Source organism: Lepidochelys kempii, chromosome 8 (assembly GCF_965140285.1).
Source record: "Lepidochelys kempii isolate rLepKem1 chromosome 8, rLepKem1.hap1, whole genome shotgun sequence".
NCBI lineage: Eukaryota > Metazoa > Chordata > Testudines > Cheloniidae > Lepidochelys > Lepidochelys kempii.
The window spans coordinates 51847532-51873894 of NC_136387.1; the positions used below are offsets into that span (position 1 = coordinate 51847532).

The 26363-nt window shown below is 42.1% G+C and overlaps 1 protein-coding gene across 7 annotated transcripts in view; it reads left to right on the forward strand.

Annotated features, from left to right (window-relative positions):
• Positions 1-26010, forward strand: part of RALGPS2 (Ral GEF with PH domain and SH3 binding motif 2) — a 279035-nt gene extending 253025 nt beyond the window's left edge. For all 7 annotated transcript variants that reach the window (XM_073356496.1, XM_073356498.1, XM_073356497.1 and 4 more), the window contains 4 exons: positions 6545-6637; positions 16803-16908; positions 19625-19716; positions 23111-26010. In XM_073356496.1, the coding sequence (XP_073212597.1) occupies positions 6545-6637; positions 16803-16908; positions 19625-19716; positions 23111-23140 (321 nt within the window). In that variant the 3' untranslated portion in view covers positions 23141-26010. The remainder of the gene's footprint in view (positions 1-6544; positions 6638-16802; positions 16909-19624; positions 19717-23110) is intronic.
• The last annotated feature ends 353 nt before the right edge of the window (positions 26011-26363 follow it).

Consider the following 26363-nt stretch of genomic DNA (forward strand, 5'->3'; position numbering starts at 1 on the left):
GCAATAAACCAAGCAATAAAGGCCAACAGGCATCAGGTAAAGGATCCAGTTCAGGCTGCCCGTTCACCCCGGAGCTACTTGGGAGTGCCTCCCTGGTCGGACGCCCTAGCCTCCCCAGAGATCCACCACCAACTCCCAAGAGTAGTAGGGGACCCTCACTCATGGCAGGGCTGTTGTCTTCCCAGGACCTCCTACCGGCATCCAGAGAGCAAAGGATCTCCCAGCACCACTGGCACTATGCACAAGGCTGGACCTGGCAAAGGCTCCCTATGAGGGCAAGCCAGCCATAAACCTCCTGCCCCTCCAGGGGGCAAGCGAACATGCTGGTCCCCAAAGCTGAGGCAGCACTCTGTCTCCACAGTCCAGGTTGCCAGTTAGACGTCCTAGTTGCCGGCACTGCACTCAACAGTCTCCACCTACCTGACCCGGCTCGTCCAAAGGGAGATGTCAGTCACAGTATGGCCAGCACTGATTGTCCTCCCACCAGCAGTCTCCATGGCATAGATCCCCATCACAGGACCACAGGAATTATCTCTGATGCGGTACGAGTTTCCTCACTCCCAGCACCAATCTGCCTACTCAAGGCACCGTTCACTTACGGTGACATTTAGCCGTCAAACTCTGGCATCGAGAGCACCATGGTCACTGAAGGGCTCTGAAAGGGAGTTGAGCCCCGCTCCGAGGCAGCACCGGCATGAGTGGGCACCTGAGGTCTTGTCGACCTCCGCGATGCCTTCCTGGCAGCAGGACCAGTGGCCAGCACAGTGGCTCTACTGGAATGCTTGGGGCATGCTGGTTATGCCAATGCCCTTTTAACACCGCTCATCGATTGCTGCTTTGGAAAAGCAATCGACAGCACTGGCAGCACCGGGCTCAGTGTGTGAAGCAGAATTGGATGCCAGGAGGTGAATGCCCACTCCTAATGCCCCTTCCCCCACAGGAGATGATGTCCTAGGCCCTCCCCATCTCCAGATGAGGGTGTTTCGGGGCTCTCTTCTGCCAGCCCACTGAATGATTTTAAAGAGCCACCAGGCCCTGCTTCGAAGGATGGCCCCGAACTTGGGCCTGGAGGTGGAGGATATGATGGAACAGTTGGACACGTTGTTTACTGTGCTTTTGGCATCAACCCACTCATGTGTCGCGCTACCGGTGCACGATGGGGTCTTAAAAATAACTAAAGCCCTCTGGCAAACCCCGTTTTCCATCCCGCCCACTTCCAAGAGGGCTGAAAAGAAGTATTTCATCGCAGTTAAAGGGTTTGAATACGTGTATACCCACCCACCTTTGGGGTCGCTGATCATCTCTGCTGCCAACGAGAAAGACAGATGGGCAAACCAGTTCTACTCCCAAAAATAAAGAAGCCAAGAGGCTGGACCTTTTTGGAAGAAAAATTTATTTAACGGCCAGCCTTCAGTTCAGGGTAACAAACCACCAGGCTCTTTTGGGGAGATATAACTTAAACTTATGGGATTCCCTCTGTAAGTTCAAGAATTCCCTGCCCCAGGACTTGGCCTAAGAATTCAGGGCCCTAATTGAGGAAGGTATAGCAGTGGCTAGATGCTCCCTCCAAATGGCCTGGGACGCAGCTGATTCGGCTGCCAGGATGGTCGCATCGGCAGTGGTCATGAGGCACGGTTCCTGGCTTCAGACCACAGGCCTGTCCCAGGAGATGCAGTCCTCTATCCAGGACCTCCTGTTTGATGGGAATGGACTCTTTGCAGAACGAGTGGATGCGAGGCTGCATGGACTGAAAGACACTTGGGCAACCCTACTCTTGCTGGGTCTGTATATGCTGGAGTTGGCAAGGAAGCAGTTCGCCAGCCACCCCTGCCTCCAAGGTCTTGGCAGTCTCGGCAGAGATCTGCAAGGAGAAGGGACAGAAACATGAGTTTTTGTTGTCACCGCCTTCCACCTCCTGCTCACCTGTGCAGCCCAGCCTGGCGAAATATCTTGGGGAGCCAGAATTGCTCATTTTGAGGGTGCACTCAAAAGCGATACCCCAGTCAGCTTCCTGGATCTGCCTCATTCTTTCCTCAACCACCAACACCCTACCACAGGTGACTTCGGACCGCTGGGTGCTTGAAATTATATCCCTGGGCTACACCCTTCAATTCTCAGCTGCCCCCTTTCTCACCCCCATTCCCCATCCCTCTTCAGGGACCGTTTTCATGAGCAACTCCTCGTTCAAGAGGTTGAGAACCTCCTGCAAATGGGAACAGTGGAGGAGGTCCCTTGGGAAATGAGAGGAAAAGCGTTCTTCTCCTGTTATTTCCTAATCCCGAAAGCAAAAGGAGGCATAAGATCCATTCTGGACCTGCAGCACTTCAACAAGTCTCTCAAGAAGTTGAAGTTTCGCATGGTCTCCCTAGCCTCCATCATCCCCTCCCTGGATCCGGGAGACTGGTATGTTGCCCTTGACTTGAAGAATGCTTATTTTCATATCTCCATTTTCCAAGGGCACAGGCGATTCCTCCGCAGTACGGTGGGCCAGCACCATTTCCAATTCAGAGCGCTGCCCTTTGGTCTCTCGCTAGCCCCGCAAGTGTTCACAAAATGCATGGCACCAGTGACCACTTACCTGAGGCGTCGAGGCGTCCAGGTCTATCTGTTTCTCAACAATTGGCTCATCAAGGGCAGAATCTTGGGAGCAGGTGCAAAGGAGCCTTGATCTGATACGTTCCACCTGCCATGACCTGGGCCTCTTGATAAGCGAATAGAAATCAACCCTAAGACTGGTGCAATGGATAGAGTTCATGGGGCGGTCCTCAACTCTATGCGAGCGAGAGCTTTCCTTCCAGACACCCATTTCCAAGCCATGTTGGACTTAATTTCTCATGTTAACTTGCATCTGCTTGCAGTTGTTAGGCCACATGGCGGCGTGTACGTATGTGGTCCATCGTACCCAGCTCCATCTCCAGCCACTGCAAGCATGGTTGACATTGGTTTACATCCTCAACAGACATGATCTAGACCAGTGGTCACTAACTGCTCAGTCTCGATCCTAGAGGATCTCACAGTCGATCGCGATCTCCAGCGGGGCTGTCTGACCCGGCCCCACACTACTTCCAGAAGCGGCCAGTGCAGCCCTAGAGGTGGGGAGTGGGGCAGGGGTCTCCCTTCACGTGCTGCTCCTGCCTGCAAGCACTGCCCCCGCAGCTCCCATTGCAGTGCTTGCAGAGAAGGGCAGTGCGTGGAGCCACATGCTGCCACCCCCATAGACACACACTGCAAACCCCTCAGCCCCAACCCAGAGCCCACACCCTCTCCCGAACTCCAACCCCTACCCCAGCCTGGTGAAAGTGAGTGAGGGTGGGGGAGAGCAAGTGATGGGGGAGGCGGGATGGAGTGAGTGAGGTGGGGCTTTGGGGAAGGGGCAGGGCCTCAGGGAAGGTGCGGAGTAGATCCTAAATTGCCCTTAAATTCAAAAAGTGATCTTGGGCATAAAATTGTTGGAGACCACTGATCTAGACAGAGTGGTCAGGGTGCCAGATCATATTTGGTCATCCCTGGATTGGTGGTTGGACCCCGACTTAGTGCTGGAGGGAGTCTCCTTCGCAGCCCCATCTCCATAGCTGACCCTGGTCTCTGATGCTTCGGACCTGGGCTGGGGGGCCCACCTGGGCGAGCTCAGCACACAAGGCTGCTGGTTTCAGGATGACCTGTGCCTCCACATAAACGGCAGGGAATTCAAAGCAGTTCACTTAACCTGCCAGCTTTTCTGCCCCACCTGGAGGGCAGGATGATACAGGTCCTGATGGACAATACTGCTGCGATGTTTTACATCAACAGGCAGAGTGGAGCGAGGTCATCATCCCTCTGCCAAGAAGCTCTATATCTTTGGGACTTCTGTGTGCAGCATACCATTCATTTGGTGGCCGCACACCTTCCTGGGGCCAGGAACATGGTAGCTGATCGCCTCAGCAGGACTATCTCTTCTCACCACAAGTGGTCGCTCCATTCAGAGATGGTCAGTGTGACCTTCCAGAGGTGGGGAACTCCCCAGGTGGACTTGTTCGTATCCCGTCAGAACGGGAAGTGCCACATGCCCTACTCAATACGGGGACTGGACAGGGCCTCTCTGTCAGATGCCTTTATGCTCCCATGGTCGGGGGCTGTGATGTATGCCTTCCCACGGTATCCCTAGTTCAAAGTCCTCATGAAGATCAAACAAGACATGGGGAAGGTTATCCTGATTGTCCTGGCTTGGCTTGGCCTCGCCAGCACTGGTTCGGTGACCGCCCCACTGCAGCTGCCTCTGGCCAGATCTGCTATCCCAGAACCATGGCAGTCTTCTACACCCAAACTTGGCAGCACTGTGTCTGACAGCCTGGCTGCTGCATGGTTGCATGCTGAAGAATAGGAGTGTTCAGCCATGTCCAGCAGGTCCTGTTGGATAGCAGAAAATGCTCCACCAGGGCTACTTACCTGGCCAAATGGAAAAGGTTCATGTGCTGGACCTCAGACTGGGGTGTCCGGCCCGAACAGGCCTCACTGCAGTCGATCTTGGACTACCTTCTGCATATCAAGATCCAGGGCCTCTCTCTTTCATCAGTTAAGGTCCATTTGGCTGCTATTTTGGCCTTCCACCCTCCATTACAGAGTAGGTCAGTCTTCACTCACGACATGACAATCTGGTTTTTGAAAGGTCTGGAGCAGCTCTATCCCCATGTCTGTGACCTGGTCCCTCCTTGGGACCTGAATCTCATGCTGTCATGACTCATGGGTTTTCCCTTCGAGCCTTTGGCTTCCTGCTCCCTTCTTCTACTCTCCTGGAAGGTTTCTTTCTTGGTGGCAATAATGTCTGCCTGCATGGTCTTTGAGATTAGGGCACTTGCCTCGGAGCTGCCCTATATGGTGTTCTACAAGGACAAGGTCCAGCTACGACTGCACCCAGCTTTCCTGTCCAAAGTAGTTTCTCAGTTTCGTATGGGTCAGGACGTATACTTACCCATCTTCTTTCCAAAACCTCATAAGTCGGAAGAGGAGCGCAAATTGCAGACTCTGGACATCAAGAGAGCCCTGGCATTTTACATTGAAAGGACCAAGCCGTTCTGTAAGTCACAGTAGTTTGTCATGATGGTGGATAGGATGAAAGGTCTTCCAGGTTCTGCCCAGAGAATTTCATCCTGAATCACTGCCTGCGTCCGTTTCTGCTATGATCTGGTGAAAGTTCCTATGATCTGGTGAAAGATCTGGGTGTAACCGCCCACTCGACTAGGGCACAAGCCTTGTCGTTGGCCTTTCTGGCCCAACTGCCTATTCAAGATATCTGCAGGGCCGCTACCTGGTCATCCATCTACACGTCTCATTACACACTTACCCAGCAGGCCTGAGATGATGCTGGCTTCAGTAGAGCAGTGTTGCACGCCACATAACCATGAACTCCGAGCCCACTTTCAGGAATACCGCTTGTGAGTTGCGTAGAATAGAATCAACATGAGCAAGCACTCTGGAAAAAATGGTTACCTACCTTTCTTTGAGATGTGTTGCTCTTGTCCATTCCATTACCTGTCTTCCTGCCCCTCTATTTGAGTGGTTGACAAGAAGGAACTGAGAGGGCGTAGGGCTGATGGTGCCTAATATACCAACGCATGAGCTTGGCACTCCAGAGGGCACCAATGCCGACCCTGCTGATACCGCTAAGGCAAAAATCTCTGACAACTGCACACATACACCTAGAGTGGAATGGACATGAGTAACACATCTCAAAGAACAACAGTTACGAAAGGTAGGTAACTGTTTTTTCTACCCTGGTAGATGGAGGATGAGTACTGAAATGACAGCAGCTAAAATGGGTCTTAATAGTTGTGTTGCTACAAATATGTTGTGATAAATCAGTAATTTCCAAAGAAGTCAGTGTTCTAATTCTTGATTTCCCTTGATGGCAAGTATATCATTAAAAAGAAAAGGTATTTCTGTACCCAAAGTCAGTGCCGTATTGAATGAAAACTCTTGGTAAAGTAGAGGAAATAAATATTACCTTGTTTGATGCCTGGATCATAGAGGAGTGATCAAGACCTCTGTGCACTAGTTTCTTGATTCATACTGTGTTCCTATGTATTCTTAATCTAACTAGATTAAGACTGGATCTAGACTGTTCTCAGTGGTAGCTGATGACAGAACAAGGAGTAATGGTCTCAGGTTGCAGTGGGGGAGGTTTAGGTTGGATATTAGGAAAAACTTTTTCACTGGGAGGGTGGTGAAACACTGGAATGCGTTACCTAGGGAGGTGGTGGAATCTCCTTCCTTAGATATTTTTAAGGTCAGGCTTGACAAAGCCCTGGCTGGGATGATTTAGTTGGGGATTGGTCCTGCTCTGGGCAGGGGGTTGGACTAGATGACCTCCTGAGGTCCCTTCCAACCCTGATATTCTATGATTCTATGAACTAGAAATAGCATCAGTGAAAAGGCAGCTCTTTTTGGCTGGGCTAGGTCCTGGGCAGTTGCTGTTCTAGGGAAATTTGTGGGATGATGAGGTAAACATACATGCATTTTTAACAACAGTATTTTGTTTTATTAATCTGTTCTCTCTCTTTCTCTGTAGGTAGCATCTTGGACAAAATACTGGGCAGCACTATGTGGAACCCAGCTTTTTTACTATACTGCAAAGTCTCTGAAGGCTACAGAGAGAAAACATGTATGTATTATAGTGCATCTCCCTACACTGCTGCCAAAATTTAAAAGTAAATGCACTCTCCTGATACACACACTAACAGAATAATCCAGGACCTGCAATTGAGCACTATCCTGTCCTTCGGGCAGTCTGTGTCATCTCTATGGATACAACTTAATAGAAGTAGGCACTTTAATAGGCTATACAGGGAACATCTGTTTTGCATGTGTCATTTGGGCTCAGTGAAATTGTATATTAGACACATTAGAGAAGACCCAGAAAGAAAGCAATTGCTAATGGTCATCTTGCGTTTTCACCTATAGACCATACCTTCCTACAATATCTGATTAGAATATATCACTGCCCCTTCCCAGCACCCAAGCAAACGATGGCAAATATAAATATGTAAATGTATAAAGAACTGGAGAATGTGTTAAACTCCAGTTTTTGTGGATTACTCTTCCTGCCTATTCTGTCTAATCCAGTAATTCCCAAATTGTGTTCTGTGGACCACCAGTGGCTGTACTGCACTTCTTGGTGGTATTCAGAGAGCTGGATTGTCACATGATGTTGGCTCCCTGTCTTGTTTCCAGCTGCTAAATCACATTGAAAGAAGCTAAAATTACATTAAATACTTCCTTATTACTATTCTTTTATGTAAGCAATTGCTGTAGTTGCCCCAGGAATGTTATGCCATAACCACTGGAAGGGGAGAAGGGTGGTCTGTGTAGTCATGAAAGGGGGGAGTGAATGCATCTGTCAAGAGATGGAAGAAAATTGGGAACCCCTGATGTTGTCTATGTAGAGCCTATACTGTGACTATCAGTTCTAGGCAGTAGCTCTATCCAGTGTTTCAAGTCTTCATTAGCCATGTGAATTTTGTCAGATGTCACTGTACATTAGGTCATTACCTTTGTATAAAGCTGTATAATTTTAGAAAATGAGAAGTTGTGCTCCAGAATCCTGGACTAGCTTGTTTATCTGTGGTAAAAGATGTTCTTTTCCTATTTCTCACATGCAGAGGGCAAAAGCAAGATCTTGGATCTCTGAGAGTTCTGCTCTACTTTTTGTAAAAAGAATCCACTAAAAATTGTCTTTGTCATTTATATAACAAGCTGGGTATTTTCCAAATTTATTTACACTAGTTAATTTAATAGGGAAACCCAATATTATATTATCTAAAGTAGTATAATGATAGTAGCTTAGTGCACTAAAAAGGTTTGCATAACTTCATTATTTTTTCTCCCCATTTAAATTGGCATTCTGTTTGCTTAGTTGAGAGCAATGGTCCTGCTTAATCTAATCTGTCAATTGTTACTACCTAGTTTGAAACTAGTGAAGTGCATTTTTGGACAGATTTGTGTGTGATATTAATAAAAAACTTATAGTCAAATCTGCCTCACTAAGAGTAGAAGTAGCAGGAAAGAAACAAGATTGTACAAATGATTATATTAAAAAAAAATCAAGAAAATAATTTGTTGCTGGCATTATATCATCAAGGATTTATTGCTTGTCTTTCTGGAGACACTGAGAATTGAAAAAGCCTCCTTTCTGCAAGTATGTCATGTTTTGTGCTCCTGTTGCTGACTCGATGCCTTTAGGCTTTATTCCAAATAATGTATTTTTTCAAGAACAGAATCATCATTCTATAAATCTCTTTTTTCTGGTGTTTTCTCCATTTTAAAATATCAAGTGATAACTCAGAAAGGGGGAAATAGTACTTCCCTAGGACACTAATATGAATGAGAAAGGGTTTTACTATAATACCTGTAACATGCATATACTTCTCAACAAGTAATTTTAAAACAGATTTAATAAAAATGTTGTTGGGGAAAAAAATCCGAGTAGCTCTTGGCAGTGGAAACCTAGGGGAGTTACATAGCTAGCTATTATATTCTGTTTCTAAATAAAAAAAAGTTTCACTTCTATTTATAGATGGCTTGTTGATTAACAATTTATTTCAGAGTAAAAATACAATAATGAATATCACACTATAAGGAGAGCAATCTTTTATCTTAATTTAGCATAATATTCTTATTGAGGATAAGTAGTATACATTAAATGGACATATAATAATACTTCTCCAAAGGTAAATATATAATTCCCAGATCAGAATCTTTAAACTGGAGATAAGACTGAAACTGTATCAGTAACTTTAAAGGGAGGAAAAACTATTAATTTCACTTTTAATGGAGATATATCAACACTTTGTCATTTTATCTGTCCTGCTGATGACCTTATTAGTGTAGTGCCTTCTGATGCTCCCATGTGGTGGTGCAGCTTTGCACCTCCTATATTGCAGGGTTATTGTGAAACAGAATAGTGTAGCCCTCAGCCTGCCCCTTAGGTTCTGAGTATCTGATTGTGGGCTGTCAGGGAGCCTGTTACAGCTCATGCTTGTTTAGTTGCGATTCAGGAATGAAGTTTAACTATCTGAGGGTAAATTGGAGATGGTCTGCAGCTGTGTGAATTTCATTTGTGTTTAGAAGGTAGCTGATGCATGAATTGGTATATCTTCTGTTCCACAGGTTAGGTGGTGCATGTGAAATGAATTTGTTAAAAGTTTGAACTTTGTCCTTTTCAGAAGATGAACACCAACTTATTGTCTTGCAGCTATTAATATATAGAATACAAACATCAGTTATTCAAACTTAGTCAAAGCTACCATATAATGTTCCCTCATATCTGCTAGTATAAGATGAAATCCATAGTCTGTATTGGGAGGATGAGAGGTGTGAGAGGTAACAGGCAACTGAGGGGAGCAAAACAGGTTACTTTTTATTGTAGAGAGAGTACTTGAAACTATGAGGTGATAAGGTTATTTATAGTTGGAAGGGGATGGATGTGAACTGGTCATGAGAGAGGGATCTTTTTTTTTTTTTAAGGCATATACATGTCTGATATGAAAAATGTAAATAGTAATATGGTACTTAGCTCTTTGCATGTTAAAAGTGCTTTACATTAATGTGGAGACAGTTGTACAGAGCTGCAAGGGCAGAGGATGTCATGGGTCTCATCCTTTGGGGAAACCTCCAGAAGTTCCCTTGTGGGCAGAGAAGCACCAATTGTACTTTGAACTCTTGCTGAAGTAATCAGTAGCCTTTATTTTTAATTTTTGGGCATGGCTGGCAAGTCTCTAGTTGCCCCAACATTCAGCTAACTTAAAGGTTTACACAGTGAGATATTAAACAGGGTTTTTTATTCCAAACCCTCTGGAAGGGTTAATTCACAAACAACTAATTTTGTTTTCCAGAAGACATTGGAATTCTGTCTTAGGCACTATTCATGGTGGTCCTCTTGGCCTGGGGTCCAGCCGGAGTATGTTCCACTCTGGAAGCAAAGTCCTCTCCCATAGCCTCAAATGCTGCTTTCTTTTTTTAAAGGATGGCTTCACCCGTGAGGCCAGATGTCAGTTCTTTCCTCCTGAGTTGTGGAGCGGGTATTTCTCTCTCCTACATGGAAGCTTCTGTAGCCCTTTCCCCCTTTTTTTCTGGAAGTGGTGTGTACACACTGACACAAATCCCTGTGCTGTGTCTCTCACATTATCTATTTTTACTACTTTGGTGCTTTTTGCTGTTCTGCCTTTTTTCTTTTTCTCAGCTCTCTGCTTCCTCCCATCCTTAGCCCTCCTTAGCTCAGTTTCCCCCAAGTGGCGCACCATCAAAGAGCTTCCAAAGATCAATTTCAAGCAGAGCCAAATTTTCCAACCACAAGGGGAAAACCCCTGAGGCCCTATGAGGAGGCAAATATTTGTTTTGAGCAACTTAAGCAGTGGCCCAGGAGGGCTTATCTGTCTCTGACCCAGAGCTGGTAAAAGAGTATGGTTGTACACATCCTGCCTCTCAGATATGCAAAGTACACACAGCGAGATAAAAGGAGAGACTTGATACTGGCAAACAATCCGAGCTAGTCACAAAAAGGAGGTGGTAAGAGCAGATGGCTCTCATCTTTCTAAAATACCCTTTTCAGTGGGATTTGCTAAACCAAGCACTTGAAAGATGAGCCCGTTAGGGGTTGAACATCTACTAGGGTTTTCATCCTCACATAAGGGAGAAAGGCAAGAACAGTCTACAAGCCCAAGGCAGATTCTCCTTGCCCAAAGGAAAAGACAAAATAGTTTTAGAAGTGGACACGTTGTCCTCTTTTTCCTCTAGGGCAAAAGTTCCACAGCCCAAATTGAACTTCAGATACCTTGGCAAATGTTTTCCCTCCAGTGACAAAGAATCATTCATGCTTATATGCTATCATGCATAAACATATATGGATAAAATTATGGCTGAGTAGGAAACTCCCAGTTGAGAGCAGCAGCTCCATCAAACATAGTTTTACTGTTCTATAACTTGTAAAGGAGGAAAAAAATCGATGCCTCATCTGTCAAAGATGCAATTACATCCCTCAAGACACAGAAATCTCTTATACAATGGATTTTTTCTCAAAGTCCAGACCAGTAATTGAGATAAAATCTTCCAGACATCTTCATCAGCCACACAAACATCTAGCTCTGTAACTTCCTTTCATATGGCCATTGTTGCATGGGCCAGCAATGTGGAAAGGTCAACCAGACTCAAAGTCAAGTCTGGGCTATGTAGTATATTCCAGGCTAGTAATTTCATGACAAATGGTGGTAAATTCTTGGAAAATTCTGTTGCCTCAAATATAGCTTCATGCACAAAGCTGTGACTGAGGGCATGGAAGACAGATGGGCAGAATAACCAACTCCTTTTCTCTTCCAAGTTGAACTTTTTGGAGAGAGACTTCATAGACTCATGGCATAACCAAACAAAGAGGAAGAAGTCCCTTCCATTCCAGAAGCAGACAAAAAAAAAGAGAGAGGCAAGATTCTACAAACCAGGCCCTCTTTTCATGTCATCAGTCAAAGGCAGAGGAAATCTGCCAACATGTACTCAAGAAGCAGATATTAGTCTAAAGGAGGGAGAGATGGTAGATACCAGGATGGAACTAATTATTCCTTTGTTCAGTGCAAAATCCAGCAAATAACAGTTACATGCCATGCCTACTAACAAATGCTACCCAGGTAACGAGCATTGCATACGTAAGGTAATTAACAGGCTTCAGTTGTTACCGTAGTAGTGAAAATTGTCTGTAAGTGGGTAAGTGGATTCTAGAGCTCAGAGGTGATATACAAATTCAAGCTCATCTGCCCAATGTCTCCTAACCTGCACCCACCAAATGAGCATCCATGATAAGATAATAGCTCTGGCACATCTTCCACGGACAAGGGCTATAGTGAGATGGCCATTACAGCCAAAGAAAAACGGCAAGAAATTAAGTCATACTTGACTTCAGGCATGTGAACAAATTCATAAAATGTTTCAGGTAAGGTTCTATATGGAGACTTTGGCTGCCATACTGCCCTCCAGCAGCTACAATAATTACATAGTACACTGGACATGCTTATGTGTTATCCCATGCAGCCCCAGAGTCTTTCTGAGGTTTCACTTTCAAGGCATCCATTGTCCATCCAGATCTTCCTCTCCAAGCTAAGCACAGCCCTAAGACCATTTATCAATATACTAAAAGGCTAGGTGATCATTGTTCTCAGGCTGGAGGCGCTCTCTTGCATGGATGATATTCTAGTAAGACCTGCGTAGCTCTCGGAAGTACATTCAGCCACTGGGAGAATGCTTGGCTATTACAGAAGCGCTCCTTTCTTGTCAATCCAGGAAAGCTTCTTGATTCGAACACAATGGATGAGTCATATAGTAGGACTAACAGTCAGTACTCCATGTCACTGCTGGTATTCCTCTTCAAAGATAAATTTGCAAGTTAAGGGAACCGATCTTCCAAGTATGCCAGATGAAGCAAACTTAATAAAATCCCTGATGTAAATTCTATACTCCATAGTTTCAGTCCCTGAAATGATCCCATGGGCCAAGGTATATAGGAGGAAATTAGAGAGTCTAATTTTGAGAAACTGACACAAGAAAAAAAGCTTCAAAGATAGTCCATGTCCTACCAGACACGTCATGGAAGAGACACATCTTTAAATACCAGACAGGATGATTACAGGTGCTAACCCGTTAGTGTCGAAGTTTTGTGTGGCTCATAAATCCATTCAAGATTGTGTCCCTCAGAGAGACTATGTATACATTTCCTTGAATGGCTGACTATAGAGTGTTCAGCATGTCATACCAGACAGTGTAACTCTAGTGTCATACATGAAAATCAGAGAGAGACAGGGAACACAAAACTATTTAGTGAAGCACTCATCTTCAGACTGGCACAGCAAACTTTGTTAGTGAAGATTCTAACGCATCAGTGAAGAGCTCACTGCTGTGGGGGACTAAGTAAACAGAATACAAATCCACCAGTGTAAATGGATCGTAAACTGAGAGGTATTTCAGGTTTGATAGATCTCTTTGCAACAAGAAAAAAGCACCAAAGTCAGCCAGTCATTCTCGAGATGGTCAGAAAGCAATGCAGTGGCAGCAAAAAGCATCATCACAGTGTTAATTACACTGTAAATTCAGTAATTACAGGCACTGTATTTATATATAACAAAGATTGGTAAAAGAGTGAGTTGGTCATCTATCCACGTTTTCTCAAAACATTAGAAGCTGCATTAGCATAGTTCAGTGAATAGGGCACCAGTCTGTCAATATGGAGATCTGGGTCTATTCCTGGGTCTGTCATTGATTCAGAATGACATTGGGTAACCCTTTTGAACCTCTCTGCATATGTAAAAATGATATGATAATGCTTTACACCAGGGGTAGACAAACTTTTTGGCCTGAGAGCCACATCTGGGTATGGAAATTGTATGGCGGGCCATGAATGCTCACAAAATTGGGGGTTGGGGTGCTGGCTCTGTCTGGGTATGTGGGCTCTGGGGTGGAGCCAGAAATTAGGAGTTCAGGGTGCAGGAGGGGGCTCTGGTCTGGGGCAGAGGGTTGGGGTGCGGGCTCCAACTGGGGGTGCAGGCTCTGGGGTAGGAAGGTGGAACTGAGGGGTTCAGAGGATGGGAGGGGGATCAGGGTTGGGGTGCTGGAGGAGGTCAGGGGTGCAGGCTCCAGGTGGCACTTACCTCAAGCAGCTCCCAGAAGCAGCAGCATGTCCCTCCTCCGGCTCCTACGCGGAGGCACAGCCAGATGGCTCTATGTGCTGCCCCGTCCGCAGGCAGTGCCCCTGCAGTCCCATTGGCCACAGTTGCCAGCCAATGGGAGCTGCGGGGGCAGCGTATGGAGCCCCCTGGCTGCACCACGCATAGGAGCCAGAAGGGGGACATGCTGCTGCCATGGCACATGTGGAGCGGGACAAGACCCGGACCCCGTTCCCCAACAGGAGTTCAAGGGCTGGCTTAAAACGTCTGAAGGGCTGGATTCGGCCCCTGGGCCGTAGTTTGCCCACCCCTGCTTTACACACACACCCTTATATAGCACTTAGCTATTATGGAGAGATTTGAGGATGCAGATTGCTAAATATAGTGTCAATATTATGTTCATCGGATAATGGTGCCTTCAGCAGGCCATAGTGAAAGCATGATATGTTTTACTTTTTAACCCATGAGTCATCTCTGTAAAGTCCATGTATTGTTTTTCTCACTCATGGATACCCTTTTTCCATCACATGAGGTCTTGCTTATCTTTTTCACTGCTTGCTATAGCCCATTTGATGGATAGGTCCTTGATAAAGAAAATGAAATTTCTTTCCTGTTAATTTCTGTTCTTGGAAAGGACTCCTTCACCAATCCAATGGCATACATTCAGAAAAGAAGATGATATAATTATTATATTATGAAGGTATGTGTTCAGATGTGTAATGTCTTCCTATCAAATTCCAGAAATGAGTGTTCTGGACACACAATCCAAGTTTTGGTCACAAGCCTTTAGAGTAATGGTTAGGAAAGCATCATCATTGCCGGAAAGCTACCTTGACCCAGAAGGAGGATAGCAGCATTGCAGATGGGTGGGAGTGGGGAAAGAAGTGGAATAATCCTAGCAGTGCTCACCCAAAAAAGTATTTATTTGTGGGTTTGTATATCACATGTACAATGGTGGAGTGTGGTGGTATAAATATTTTATTGGCATGAGTTTGGATTGTTCTTGCTATTTACAAATGGCAGTGCTACAAGTGAGTTATATAGGTCCTAATGAGTCTTCATACCACTTTGCACTATTATGTATTTTATTCATGCCATGTTTTGCCCCCCAAAAAATCTAATTTTAGAAATGTTACTTTTTATCTTATAGGAGCTAATTTTCATATCTCAGCCTTGATAAGCCAGATTTTGTTAGTATCTTGAGACCAGCTGTACAGAAGAGAGAAAGGAAAAACAGTATTAATACAGTTCTAAAACTTCTAAAAATGATCTTAAAGTATACCCCATATTATCAAACAGTTCTACAGCTTGTCACAAGAATATCAACATATGTGATATGTTGATATTTTTGTGGTAAGTATTTATCATGCACTTTTGACCACCTACTCTGTTCTCTGCCTACTCATTTACCTCACCCAGTACTTATTTTGCTATTTCAACCCTCTGCAAATAACTGTCTTTAACAAAAAAAAACAAAAAACAAAAAAAAAAAATTAGCCAATGGTAAATGTTTTTCTTCACATATATCACACTATCCAACTTCCCAACCAAAAAATAGAATTTCCACAAAATTGCCCCCGATCCCAAGTAACTCAGACCTGACACCCAGGATAGATATGATTTAGTCCTGGACCAGTAACAGCTTTTCTAGACATAAAAATATCAAAAATTTAACCTGGTATCTCATGACTCCAAAGGGATATAGATGCAAGAGTTTCATCCTTATGAAAAAGAGGGGTTTCAATCTTCCCAAGCATTTGTTTCTTGATCTGGCAGTTACGTTGTTTAATTTTTAGGTATAAAAAAGATATTTTCAGTAATTTTTAAAGATTTTTATGGTTCATTTGGAGACCTATACAGTTGAACTGAGAATAGCTAAGGCTCTGGCTTTGCAGAGAAAAAAGGGATGTGAAAGTCTCAATATAACTTTTAACTGCAATATTTGTAAAATAGTTTTTTCTGTAATATACATAGCATAAACAGAATACGAAATGATGTGGTATAGTATAAAGGTTTATTTGGTATAATCTGTGTAACTGAGTAATGGGTTTGTCACTTGTCAGTAACGCATCCGTCACAAACTCATGCAGATAAAAGCCTTTGTAACATTGCTAAGACCCTACCAAATTCATGGTCCATTTTGGTCAATTTCAGAGTCATAAGATTTTTAAAATCGTAAATTTCATGATTTCAGCTGTTTAAATCTGAAATCTCTCGGTGTTGTAATTGTAGGGGTCCTGACCCAAAAAGGAATTGTGGATGTGTGGGGGGAGTCACAAGGTTATTGTAGGGAGGGTTGCATTACTGCTACCCTTACTTCTGTGTTGCTACTGGCATCAGCAGTGCCTTCAGAGCTGGGCATCTGGAGAGTGGTGGCTTCTGGTCAGGAACCCAGCTCTGAAGGTAGAGCTGCAGCCTGCAGAGCTGGGCCTTCAATCAGCCGCCGCCACTCTTCAGCCACCCAGCTCTGAAGGCAACGACGTAGAAGTAGGGGTGGCATGGTATGGTATTGCCACCCTTACTTCTGTACTGCTGTTGGCATGGTGCTGCCTTCAGAGCTGAGCACCCAGCCAACAGCTGCTGCTCTCCAGCTGCCCTGCTTTGAAGGCAGTGCAGAAGTAAAGATGGCAATACCATGACCCCCCTAAAATAACCTTGCAATACCTTTTTGGGTCAGGACCCCCAGTTTGAGAAATGCTGGTCTCCCAGTGAAATCAGTATAGTATAGGGTAAAAGCACACACAAGACCAGATTTCATGGAGGGAGACCAGATATCATGGTTCATGATATGTTTTTCATGGCTGTGAATTTGGTAGGGCCCTAGACATCCTATATTGTGTGGGTGGGTGGGTGTGAAAATAAATATACACACATATACCAGTATCATGGTGCTGAAAATACTGAGTCTTGTCAAACTGGACAATATATATGTTTATGACTACACAACTTTGTGCCTGTGTTGTTTCCTATTATTCCTTTATGGTGATCCAGAATAGCATTATTTTGTATTTATGTCAGGTTAGTGGAAAGCAGAATTGGCTCTTTATTTCCATATTCTTGTAGTATGTGATGCTGTCATTCTGGCTGAACCCTCTTGCTTAACATGAATACATACTCTGTGTTTTTCAGTTCAAATCTACACCAAGTAAAAATGTGTCTGTGGTAGGATGGATGGTGATGATGGCTGATGACCCAGAACATCCTGATCTCTTCTTGCTGACTGATTCTGAGAAGGGTGAGTAACATCAGGAGAATGGTGATATGCATAAAGATCTTTTTTTTCAGATTCAAGCGTGCTCATAATTAATAACAAAAACTTCGGAAGGGATATTAAATCTCAGAGCTTAAGCCAAATATAGGAACTCCATAGGACTGCAGCTCCTAACTCCTACTTTCCTAACTTAGGAGTTTTGCAGCAGCTTTGCCTGATGCATGTTTGTAAATCATGCTTGGATCATGCAGACATTATGTACGTGAAACTGCATTTACCTCTAATAGTTCAACATCCAGTCCACACCATTCACCTAACTAAAACAAAAAGAGGCTATTCAGATACACTATTCCAGTGGTTCTCAACCAGGGGTCCTAGGCCCCCGGGGGACCACGAGATTTCAGAGGGTCCGCCAACCAGGACCAGTGTTAGACTCGCTGGGGCCCAGGGCAGAAAGCCGAAGTCTCACTTCATGGGGCTGGAACCCGGGGCCGAAGATGAAGCCTGAGCAACTTAGCTTCACGGGGCCTCCTGGCAATTGAAGGAGGCATGCGGCCTCAGGCAATTGCCTTGCTTGCTACTCCCTAATGCCAGCCCTGGCTTTTATATGCAGAAAACTAGTTGTTGTGGCACAGGTGGGCCATGGAGTTTTTATAGCATGTTGGGGGGCCTCAGAAAGAAAAAGATTAAAAACCCCTGCACTATTCCTCACCAGCACAAGTTTGGTGTTACTAGATCAAGCAGTTTTGGAGATATAATGAGCTAACAAACAACGAGGAAAATATTAAAAATGAAAGCCATCTCATAAACTGGGCTTCTAATAAAAATCCAGCATCAGCCTTAACTATGGAGAGACTATTAACTCTCCATAGGAGTTCAAAATATGCAGAAAGGGCATTAAAAGCTGTTTTGATAACATATTCTAACATATCTGACGTTTTCCAGTGACTTGTTAGGTTTTTTTCTTGTTGACATCTATACAATAAGATTGAAGGATTAATATCTTTGACTCCTTTATAGTATCTCTACAACTGCGGTTAATTTTGAATGAACATTTGAATATGCTGATTTATATGAATATTTGAACATGATTTGCGTAATTGAAAATTAATATCTTCCCCAAGTAAATATGACCTGATAGAATCAAGGAAGTTCATTTTAATCTTTATATGAAAAATATTGCAAATGCATCTCCTGTAAGAGGTGAACCGAAGGACAGCACCACAGTGTATGAATTATACCCCTTGTCAACTTTACATCAAACCGAACACTTTTATAATATTTTTCCTTAGGCTGTCTGAAGTCAAGTAATCCATGTATAAAATTCAGAACTGGAAAAGTTAGTCTAAAATATGTTGTCACTTTTTGGAAAGCTCACAAGTATTTTCATAGGTAACTTTTCCAGTCTGCACCCCAGGGTGCTCTCCTGCACTTCACTCTGGTTTTCTTGGCAACATTTAAAAAATAAATTATTAAGCAATTTGGAAAGAGGGGCTTTCACAGTTCAGGGCAAGTGCACCCATATTTCCCCCTCCAGGGACCAGCAAGTGCACCACTCTTAGGCTTCCAGCTCCCCAGCCGTCACCTCTCTTGGGCAGAGACATGTCTTTCTTCTTCCTGACTGAGGTGTTTCCAGGCAGCATAGTTCCCTGCCTACGCTGAATTCCACAGCAAATCAGACTTCTTCAACAGGCCTGTATTGTCTTCTTCTCAGAAGCTATAAACAGTGTAATTGTGCAGTTAAGTTACCACATAGCTCCTTCTAAGAAAGCACATCTTTTTTTTAAGGTAAAAGCAGTATAGAGTACATATTAAAAACAATAAAAGAATGTGTACACATGTTAATGAGCTTACCAGCAATCACCCCAATACTGTGAAGGGCGCTGGCAGGTGAACAGTTCTTCAGACCTCACCAGCAGGTTTTTCTATGGTCACAAGTTTGTAACAGCTGTTAGCTCAGAACAATCACAGTCGTGAAAAGTTTAGTCGCCCCTTTATACAGCCAGTATCTTTGAACTGGGAATAGCTCATTTGTGGACAGTGGGTCTCTTCTCAGTTAGTAGCTTCAAAAGGCTGCATAATCAGAGGAGTTACCTTTGCATATACTTGTCCCTAGAGGTTTCTTGGGAAACCCACTTAACTTTAAAAGTTCATTGTTTCAAATAGTCCTTTGAAGCTCATAATGCCTCTCCGGTTTACATTAGTCATGTCTCCCCCCTAGAAATGTTAAAAACAATCTCACAGTAATACATAAACATTTGCATTTTTAATGTAATGGACACCTAAGATACTTAAACTTAATTCAGTAAGGTTTGTCCAGGAAATTGCCCCGTCTGTCACAGGTACCATGGACAAAAAGTACTTTGGTCACAACGTTCTAAATAATTTTGTAGGATCAGGGAAGGGAGGGGTCTTGGGGGGATTTGTTTTTGTTTTCTTTTGTTTTTTATTGACACTGATCTTAATTGGTTTGGAGGCTATGAACTTCTGTCCGAATATAGCACATCTGTTGTATGAAGTCAAATGATGTTGTTTAAATTGCAACCACACCACCCAAGGTCTAAAGTTATATTAATAGAATTCTGTCTTTTCACTGTTCGATAATGTTTTATTTTTTGTTTTATTTATTTATTTCATGTATTTGTTTGAACTTCGGTAGAATTGAAGTACAGTACTGCACTGTATTTGTTTGTGTCTGATTTTTTTTAATCAATTTTTTTTCCTGCCTCTGTCATTTTAGGAAATTCATACAAGTTTCAAGCTGGTAACAGAATGAATGCAATGCTGTGGTTCAAACATCTGAGCGCTGCCTGTCAAAGCAACAGACAACAGGTGAGAACTATACTGTGAAAAGGAACTGAGAACCGCTGATTGGAACTTGGCATTGGTAACTAGCTCTGAAAGAAAACTGAGTACTAGTTGGTCAGTTTTTATGCAAAACAAGGTACTCCTACCAATACACACGACTTGGAGGTAACATAAAGATTGTGTTCACAAACAAAGATTTAAGCCTTTATAAGGATCAAATGAAGCAACTGAGCAATTTGGAGGGCTAAGGGATATCTTAATACTTCTAACACATTGACAGGGTTTTATGCATAATATACCCTTGCATATCTTTATTTTTTTTAAAGCTACATACTAGACTATTATAAAATAATAATCCAAAACACTTTACTGGTAGTATCACTATTGTAAGCTGTAGTAGTGTTTAGAATCAGTACTGCAAAATTCTGTGTAGTGTCATTTAGGGCTGTCGATTTTCACAGTTAACTCACGCAGTTTAACTCAAAAAAATTAATCGTGATTAAAAAAATTAATCGCAAATAATCACAATTTTAATCGCACTGTTAAACAATAGAAACCAATTGAAATGTATTAACTATTTTGGATGTTTTTCTAAATTTTCATATATATTGTATTCTGTGTTGTAATTGAAATCAAAGTGTGTGTATATTTTTTTATTACAAATATTTGCACTGTAAAAATTATAAACAAAAATAGTATTTTTCAATGCACCTCATACAAGTACTGTAGTGCGATCTCTTTGTTGTGAAAGTGCAACTTACAAATGTAGATTTTTTTTTTGTTATATAATTGCACTCAAAAACAAAACAGTGTAAAACTTCAGAGCCCACAAGTCTACTCAGTCCTACTTCTTGTTCAGCCAATCACTAAGATAAACAAGTTTGTTTACATTTACAGGAGATAATCCTGCCCTCCTCTTATTTACAGTGTCACCAGAAAGTGAGAACAGGCATTTGTATGGCACTTTTGTAGCCAGCATTGAAAGGTATTTGCATCCCAGATATGCTAAACATTCGTATGCCCCTTCCTTCTTCGGCCACCATTCCAGAGGAAATGCTTCCATGCTGATGACGCCTCTTAAAAAAATGTGTTAGTTAAATTTGTGACTGAACTCCTTGGGGGAGAATTGTATGCCCCTGCTCTGTTTTACGTGCATTCTACCATATATTTCATGTAATAGCAGTCTCAAATGATGACCCAGCACATGTTCATTTTAAGAACACTTTCACTGCAGATTTGCCAAAACGCAAAGAAGGCACCAATGTGAGATTTCTAAAGATAGCTACAGCACTCGACCCAAGGTTTAAGAATCTGAAGTGCCTTCCAAAATCTGAGAGACAAGGAGTATGCTTTCAGAAGTCTTTAAAGAGCAACACTCCAATGCGGAAACCACAGAACCCAAACCACCAAAAAAGAAAATCAACCTTCTGCTGGTGGCATCTGACTCAGATAATGAAAATGAACATGCATCGGTCCGTGCCGCTTTGAATTGTTATTGAGCAGAACCAGTCATCAGTATGGACACATGCCCCCTGGAATGACGATTAAAGCATGAAGGGACATATGAATCTTTAGCACAACTGGCACGTAAATACCTTGCGACGCTAGCTACAACAGTGTCATGAGAACGCCTGTGCTCGCTTTCAGGAGACGTAAAAAAGAAGCGGGCAGCATTATCTCCTGCAAATATAAATAGACTTGTTTGTCTGAGCGATTGGCTGAACAAGAAGTAGAACTGAGTGGACTTGCAGTCTCTAAAATTTTACATTATTTTATTTTGAATGTAGGGGTTTTTTACACAATTTTACATTTGTAAGTTCAACTTTCATGATAAAGAGGTTGCACTACAGTACTTTTTCTTCTTTTCAGTGCAAATACTTATCAAAAATAAATATAAAGTGAGTGCTGTCCACTTAGTATTCTGTGTTTTAATTGAGACCAATATATTTGAAAATGTAGAAAACATCCAAAAATATTTAAATAAATGGTATTCTATTATTATTTAACAGTGCGATTAATCACCCAGTTAATTTTTTTAATCAGTTGACAGCCCTGCTGTCATTTTGTTAGGTATTGGCTACACAACATAACATTTAATCAAATTTTGTGTTGCTTACTTATATTTCTACAAAGCATAAAGAAGCACCTGAGTCTGAGCTTGGGTGGCTAGCCCATGCCTCTGCCAGTGCCACTATTTTTAGTGTGGTAGCTCAAATTGAGCTAGCACAAGTCTGCCTACCTAAGCTGGGGGGCACACTGATGAAAACTTAGCTTTAAGCCATAAGCTACATATAATGCACTGATGTCTTTTTGACACTCTTATTCAGTGTTTCTGGTGCCTGGGAAAAGGTCACAACACCGACAGGTGTTCAGTCTACCGTGTCTTGTCTATTCACCATACAAATATCAGGATGGCCACCTCAAACACTTACTTAGGAAATAGGCTTTTCAGGCCCAGTAAACCAAGTGCAGTATTAAAGTTTGGCACTGTCAGTGGTGGGAGGCCTGTTCTAACTTTTTGCTGTGTAAACACACTCATTTTGAGGGGTCAGTAATGGAAGAGGGTGAATTTGAGATGGCTAGTGACCTTGAAACAACACCTCGAATCTCACCTTTTCCAGATGAATCTATGAGCTCTTTGTGAACTGATTTCCTTTCCTGGAGTTATTGTGACCCCTTGCAGAGAGCTTAAACGTAGGACTTAGTCTCATCCCAAGAAAGCTCCCAGGGTCTTCATTATTCTGTAGACCAACTACCTCAGATTTGTGGAGATCCCTTTTAAGCAAGGGTACCATGAAACTGACACACAACCTTTGGTTATCCCCAGATTCATTCTTCCGACTCTAAACTAGACAAACTATACCTCTATATCAAGTCACTGAAAAAGGTTTTGAATATTTTTACTTGTCTGACCCTGGGCTCTCAGATTGACACTCCAGATTGACACTCCAGACACTCCAGTGAGATCTCACTATGCTGAAGCTTCTAGATGCAGATCTCTTGGGGAATAAGATTTATTCCTCAGCCACAGTGCAGATGAGGAATGTCAGCTCTCTAAAAGTGCTGGCAAAATATGACTTCCTCACATAAAAAAGCTGATTGTTCTAGATCTGCTCCTGGAGTATGCTAGCATTTCCTCTTCCTTTATAGGAGCAGTGTCGTCAGCACTTCCCATTTTCTAGACATTAAAGAATGATGAAGAACACTGCAATCTAGTGTCTGCCTTCTCTGTATATGTGTTTCCTATAGTTGTAGTTACTCTAGTGCTGCTTAACAGGTTGTATTTACTTCTTTTTTGTAGAGGGGAGAGGTAAACTGAACATTTTTTAAACTTGCAAAGGGTGGGTTCTGAAAAGATGAAACATGAAAAGCCAATTCTCAAAATAAAAATCAGCTGTTACTCGTGTTTTTGTTTTAGGTTCCTGCCAACTTGATGTCTTTTGAGTGAAAAGCTAATTCAAAACATGAAAGAGAACAATTTGATGAACTGTTTGTCTCATAATTTGAGCATGATGTCCTGAAGAAAGCATGCCAGCTATAAATTTATTTCTGTGCCAGAACAGAACCTAAAGGCTCAATCTCTAAACGCTGGAGTACTGAACAACAAAGCACTAACAGTTTGGGGAATGGATTTCCCTCAGTGAAAAATGGAGTTGCAACATGAACTGCTATGGACCATGCTTCTTAATATTTTCTGAACTGACCTGTGGAAACCACTGCCTTAAAGAGTGAAAGGAAAACCAACATGAAACACCAAATAGTGTGTGTGAAACTTATGGCGGTGCTGTGCTTGGGTTAAATAGGTTGTAGCTAATTTGCATTTCTTTTAACTTTATACTAATTTTTGGGGGGAAAACCACCTTTTTAGGTATTCTTTAAAAAGCGTATAAACATATTTCTTAAGGGTTGCATCAACAGCTGGGTTTAGACTGGGGATATAGCGGTACTTACACATTCTAGGGCTGTTGTTTAGATATACTAGCAGCCTTCAATTGGGTCTTCTCTCAGGCTCACTTGATCTGGAGCATCATTAATTCTGTCAGACCTAGAGTATGAGACCTGTAACAAATGCAGTGGTTTTTGTTTGTTTGGGTTTTTTTGCTTGGGTTTTTTTAAGTACTAAACTTGGTAACCTTAGTACTGTATAGGAACCTTACTTCCTGCCAGTGGCACAAAGGCTGAGTGTTTGTACAGAACACTTTTTCTTCTAAGCAGGATCATGATACATGCTTGTCTTATTCCTGGTTGAATAATAGTCTGTTTTGGTTTTTTTAAGTGGGAGCTGTGAGGTGTCATCAGGTCAGAACTGAGTGTTTCCTTTCCATTGTGTTTCTACACTGGTTACTTTCCTCCATGTGATGGTTCCACTACACAACAGACACTGGATATAGCTCACAGAGGTGTTTTTCTCTGGAGGGATATTCCCCTAGTTACAGTTAAAGGTAGGGAATAGCAGAAGACCCTCTCTCAGGGTAAGATGCTTCATAGTATCAGTTTTATAAGACTTCTTTTTTACAGTGTTTGAGACACAATGTCAGAATTTCCATATTTTCATTTTGAAATAATTGGTTGTAATTATCTGTATAATTCAAGATTTAGGAGCTTGAACTATATTTGCAATTCCTAGAGAAGTTTAATCTAGGAAAGAAAAATAGGGTGGACTTGATAATCAAAACCTTTTCCCTCTATATGAGTAATTCTTTGTCACTAAATGTACTTACTCAAAAAATTTAAAATCCCAAACAGGAGGACAAATTTGCTGTGTTCTATGCATTAGATTTTCATTCATGCCTTATTTTGGGTTCTTTTAAGTTACCTAATTGTAGTCTCTTTACACAAAGCCCTATTTAACATTCAGAACATTGATCTTTATAAATATGGAAGAAATTCCAATAGTGTCCAGGAAAACTTCTTGAAAAAATGGTAGATATTCCACTGACATTATAATTCAAAAGCAGTAAATAAGCTTACAGTTGCACCCCTAGACTTTCTAAAACTATCCAGTAGTCTCAGGTAATGAGTTCTCTTGATAATTTTTTTTAAAAAAAGAAAAAGAAAAAAAAGTTTCCAGAGGTGGTAATTTGTTTGGTAATGTACACTTCATTTACTAAATCAGGGTAAGGGGATAGAATTTCACACGTTAAAGTTCCAAGAATCAATATCACATTTTCTTAACAGAAATAGTTAGTTTGTGACTGATGAGGCAGAGGAGGAAGATTGCTGTTCCTGTTGAGAGAACAAACTAGCATAAAGAGAGATCCATTCCTGGGGAAAGAGAGAAGTAGAAAGTTGGGGCATTTTCAAATGTTACTCTGTGAAATCTGTTTTTAGTATAAAGAGGATATAGTAGATGCACACTTCTGCGTCACACTTACAGCAAAGCTAGAAGTAAGTTTTGATTTGGTGTCCCTTTGTATATCTTTTTCTGTGGAGAGTGAATAATCAGTTCTGATCCTGAAGTAGTATATCCTGAAAGGAGGTTGCTCATGACGAATCACTTTTCAGTTCACACATCACTTAACCCATGTTGGGTGTCTAGCAGAGACAACATCTTCATAGCCAACAGTATTACTGTAATAGACTTTGCACAGCTTTAGTTTTTGTTTTGCATTTTTAAAATTACTTAGTGTGTGTTTCTTCTCAAAAGTGTTTTTAACAAAATGTATGTACTTTTTTTAAGCATTGTGTATGGTAACCCTGTGGATTTTGAATTTTTTTAATAAGCTAATTTAGATGCAGGTTAACTATATCTATTCTTACGTTAGTGAGAGGAAACATGAAATTGGGAGCCACAGCCTGACATCACACAGCTTTGCTAAAGACCGAGTCGGGGCAGAAGATGTTGTTTTTGTTCTTTGCATTTATTCAGCTGTCTTTTCTTCTGTTTTTATGGTACATAGAGTAAGATGGGCAAAGCAGTGCTGAGCCCTTCTCAACAGTCATCATTAGATGAACCATTGCCTGTAGCTGTGCTCTGCCTATTTAGACATCATATATCATTTTTCTAGACTCAAATATCTCATTTTTCATGTGAGATCTGTTGAAAAAAGAAGCATCCTAAAATGTTTAGCAAGAGTAATAAGAGAAACTGATTAATGAAAACATTTTTAGATGGTTAGTACCAGAAGTTCAATATCTAGTTCTGTTTTATCCCGTATTAATTCCAGTAATCCTTCAGATTGTCACATAAACACTAAGACTTTACATCTTTTGAATTGGAAGATTATTAGGGAAAAGTTGTTTTTTTTTCCCTCTTCTGAGAGGAAACCTGTCACAGAAAGCTTAAATAAAATGACAATTCAAATCACCTATGAAGAGCACAGTAATCCACCTCTTTGTAAAAAATAGTAGTTAAACAAAATATTTAAAGTAGTACTGGGAAAACAGTACAGCAGCCAGATATAGACAGGTAAGGATGCACTGTCCAGAATGTCAGCCAGTTGATTGTGTTTGTCTTTGGTTTATCTTGCAATGTTTTTTTTTCATTTTTACTTTCAGTAACCGTTGAAATTTTGCAGCTAACATTCATAACTTTATTTTGTTGTATTTATATCTTTAGTTGAAAGTGGTCTCTTGAGATGTCTTGTAGAACAAAAGATCCGTTATTACAGGAATGTGGACAAAAATAGTTAAGAGTAGATCTTCCTGGCTGGATTATATGTAAATGTTGA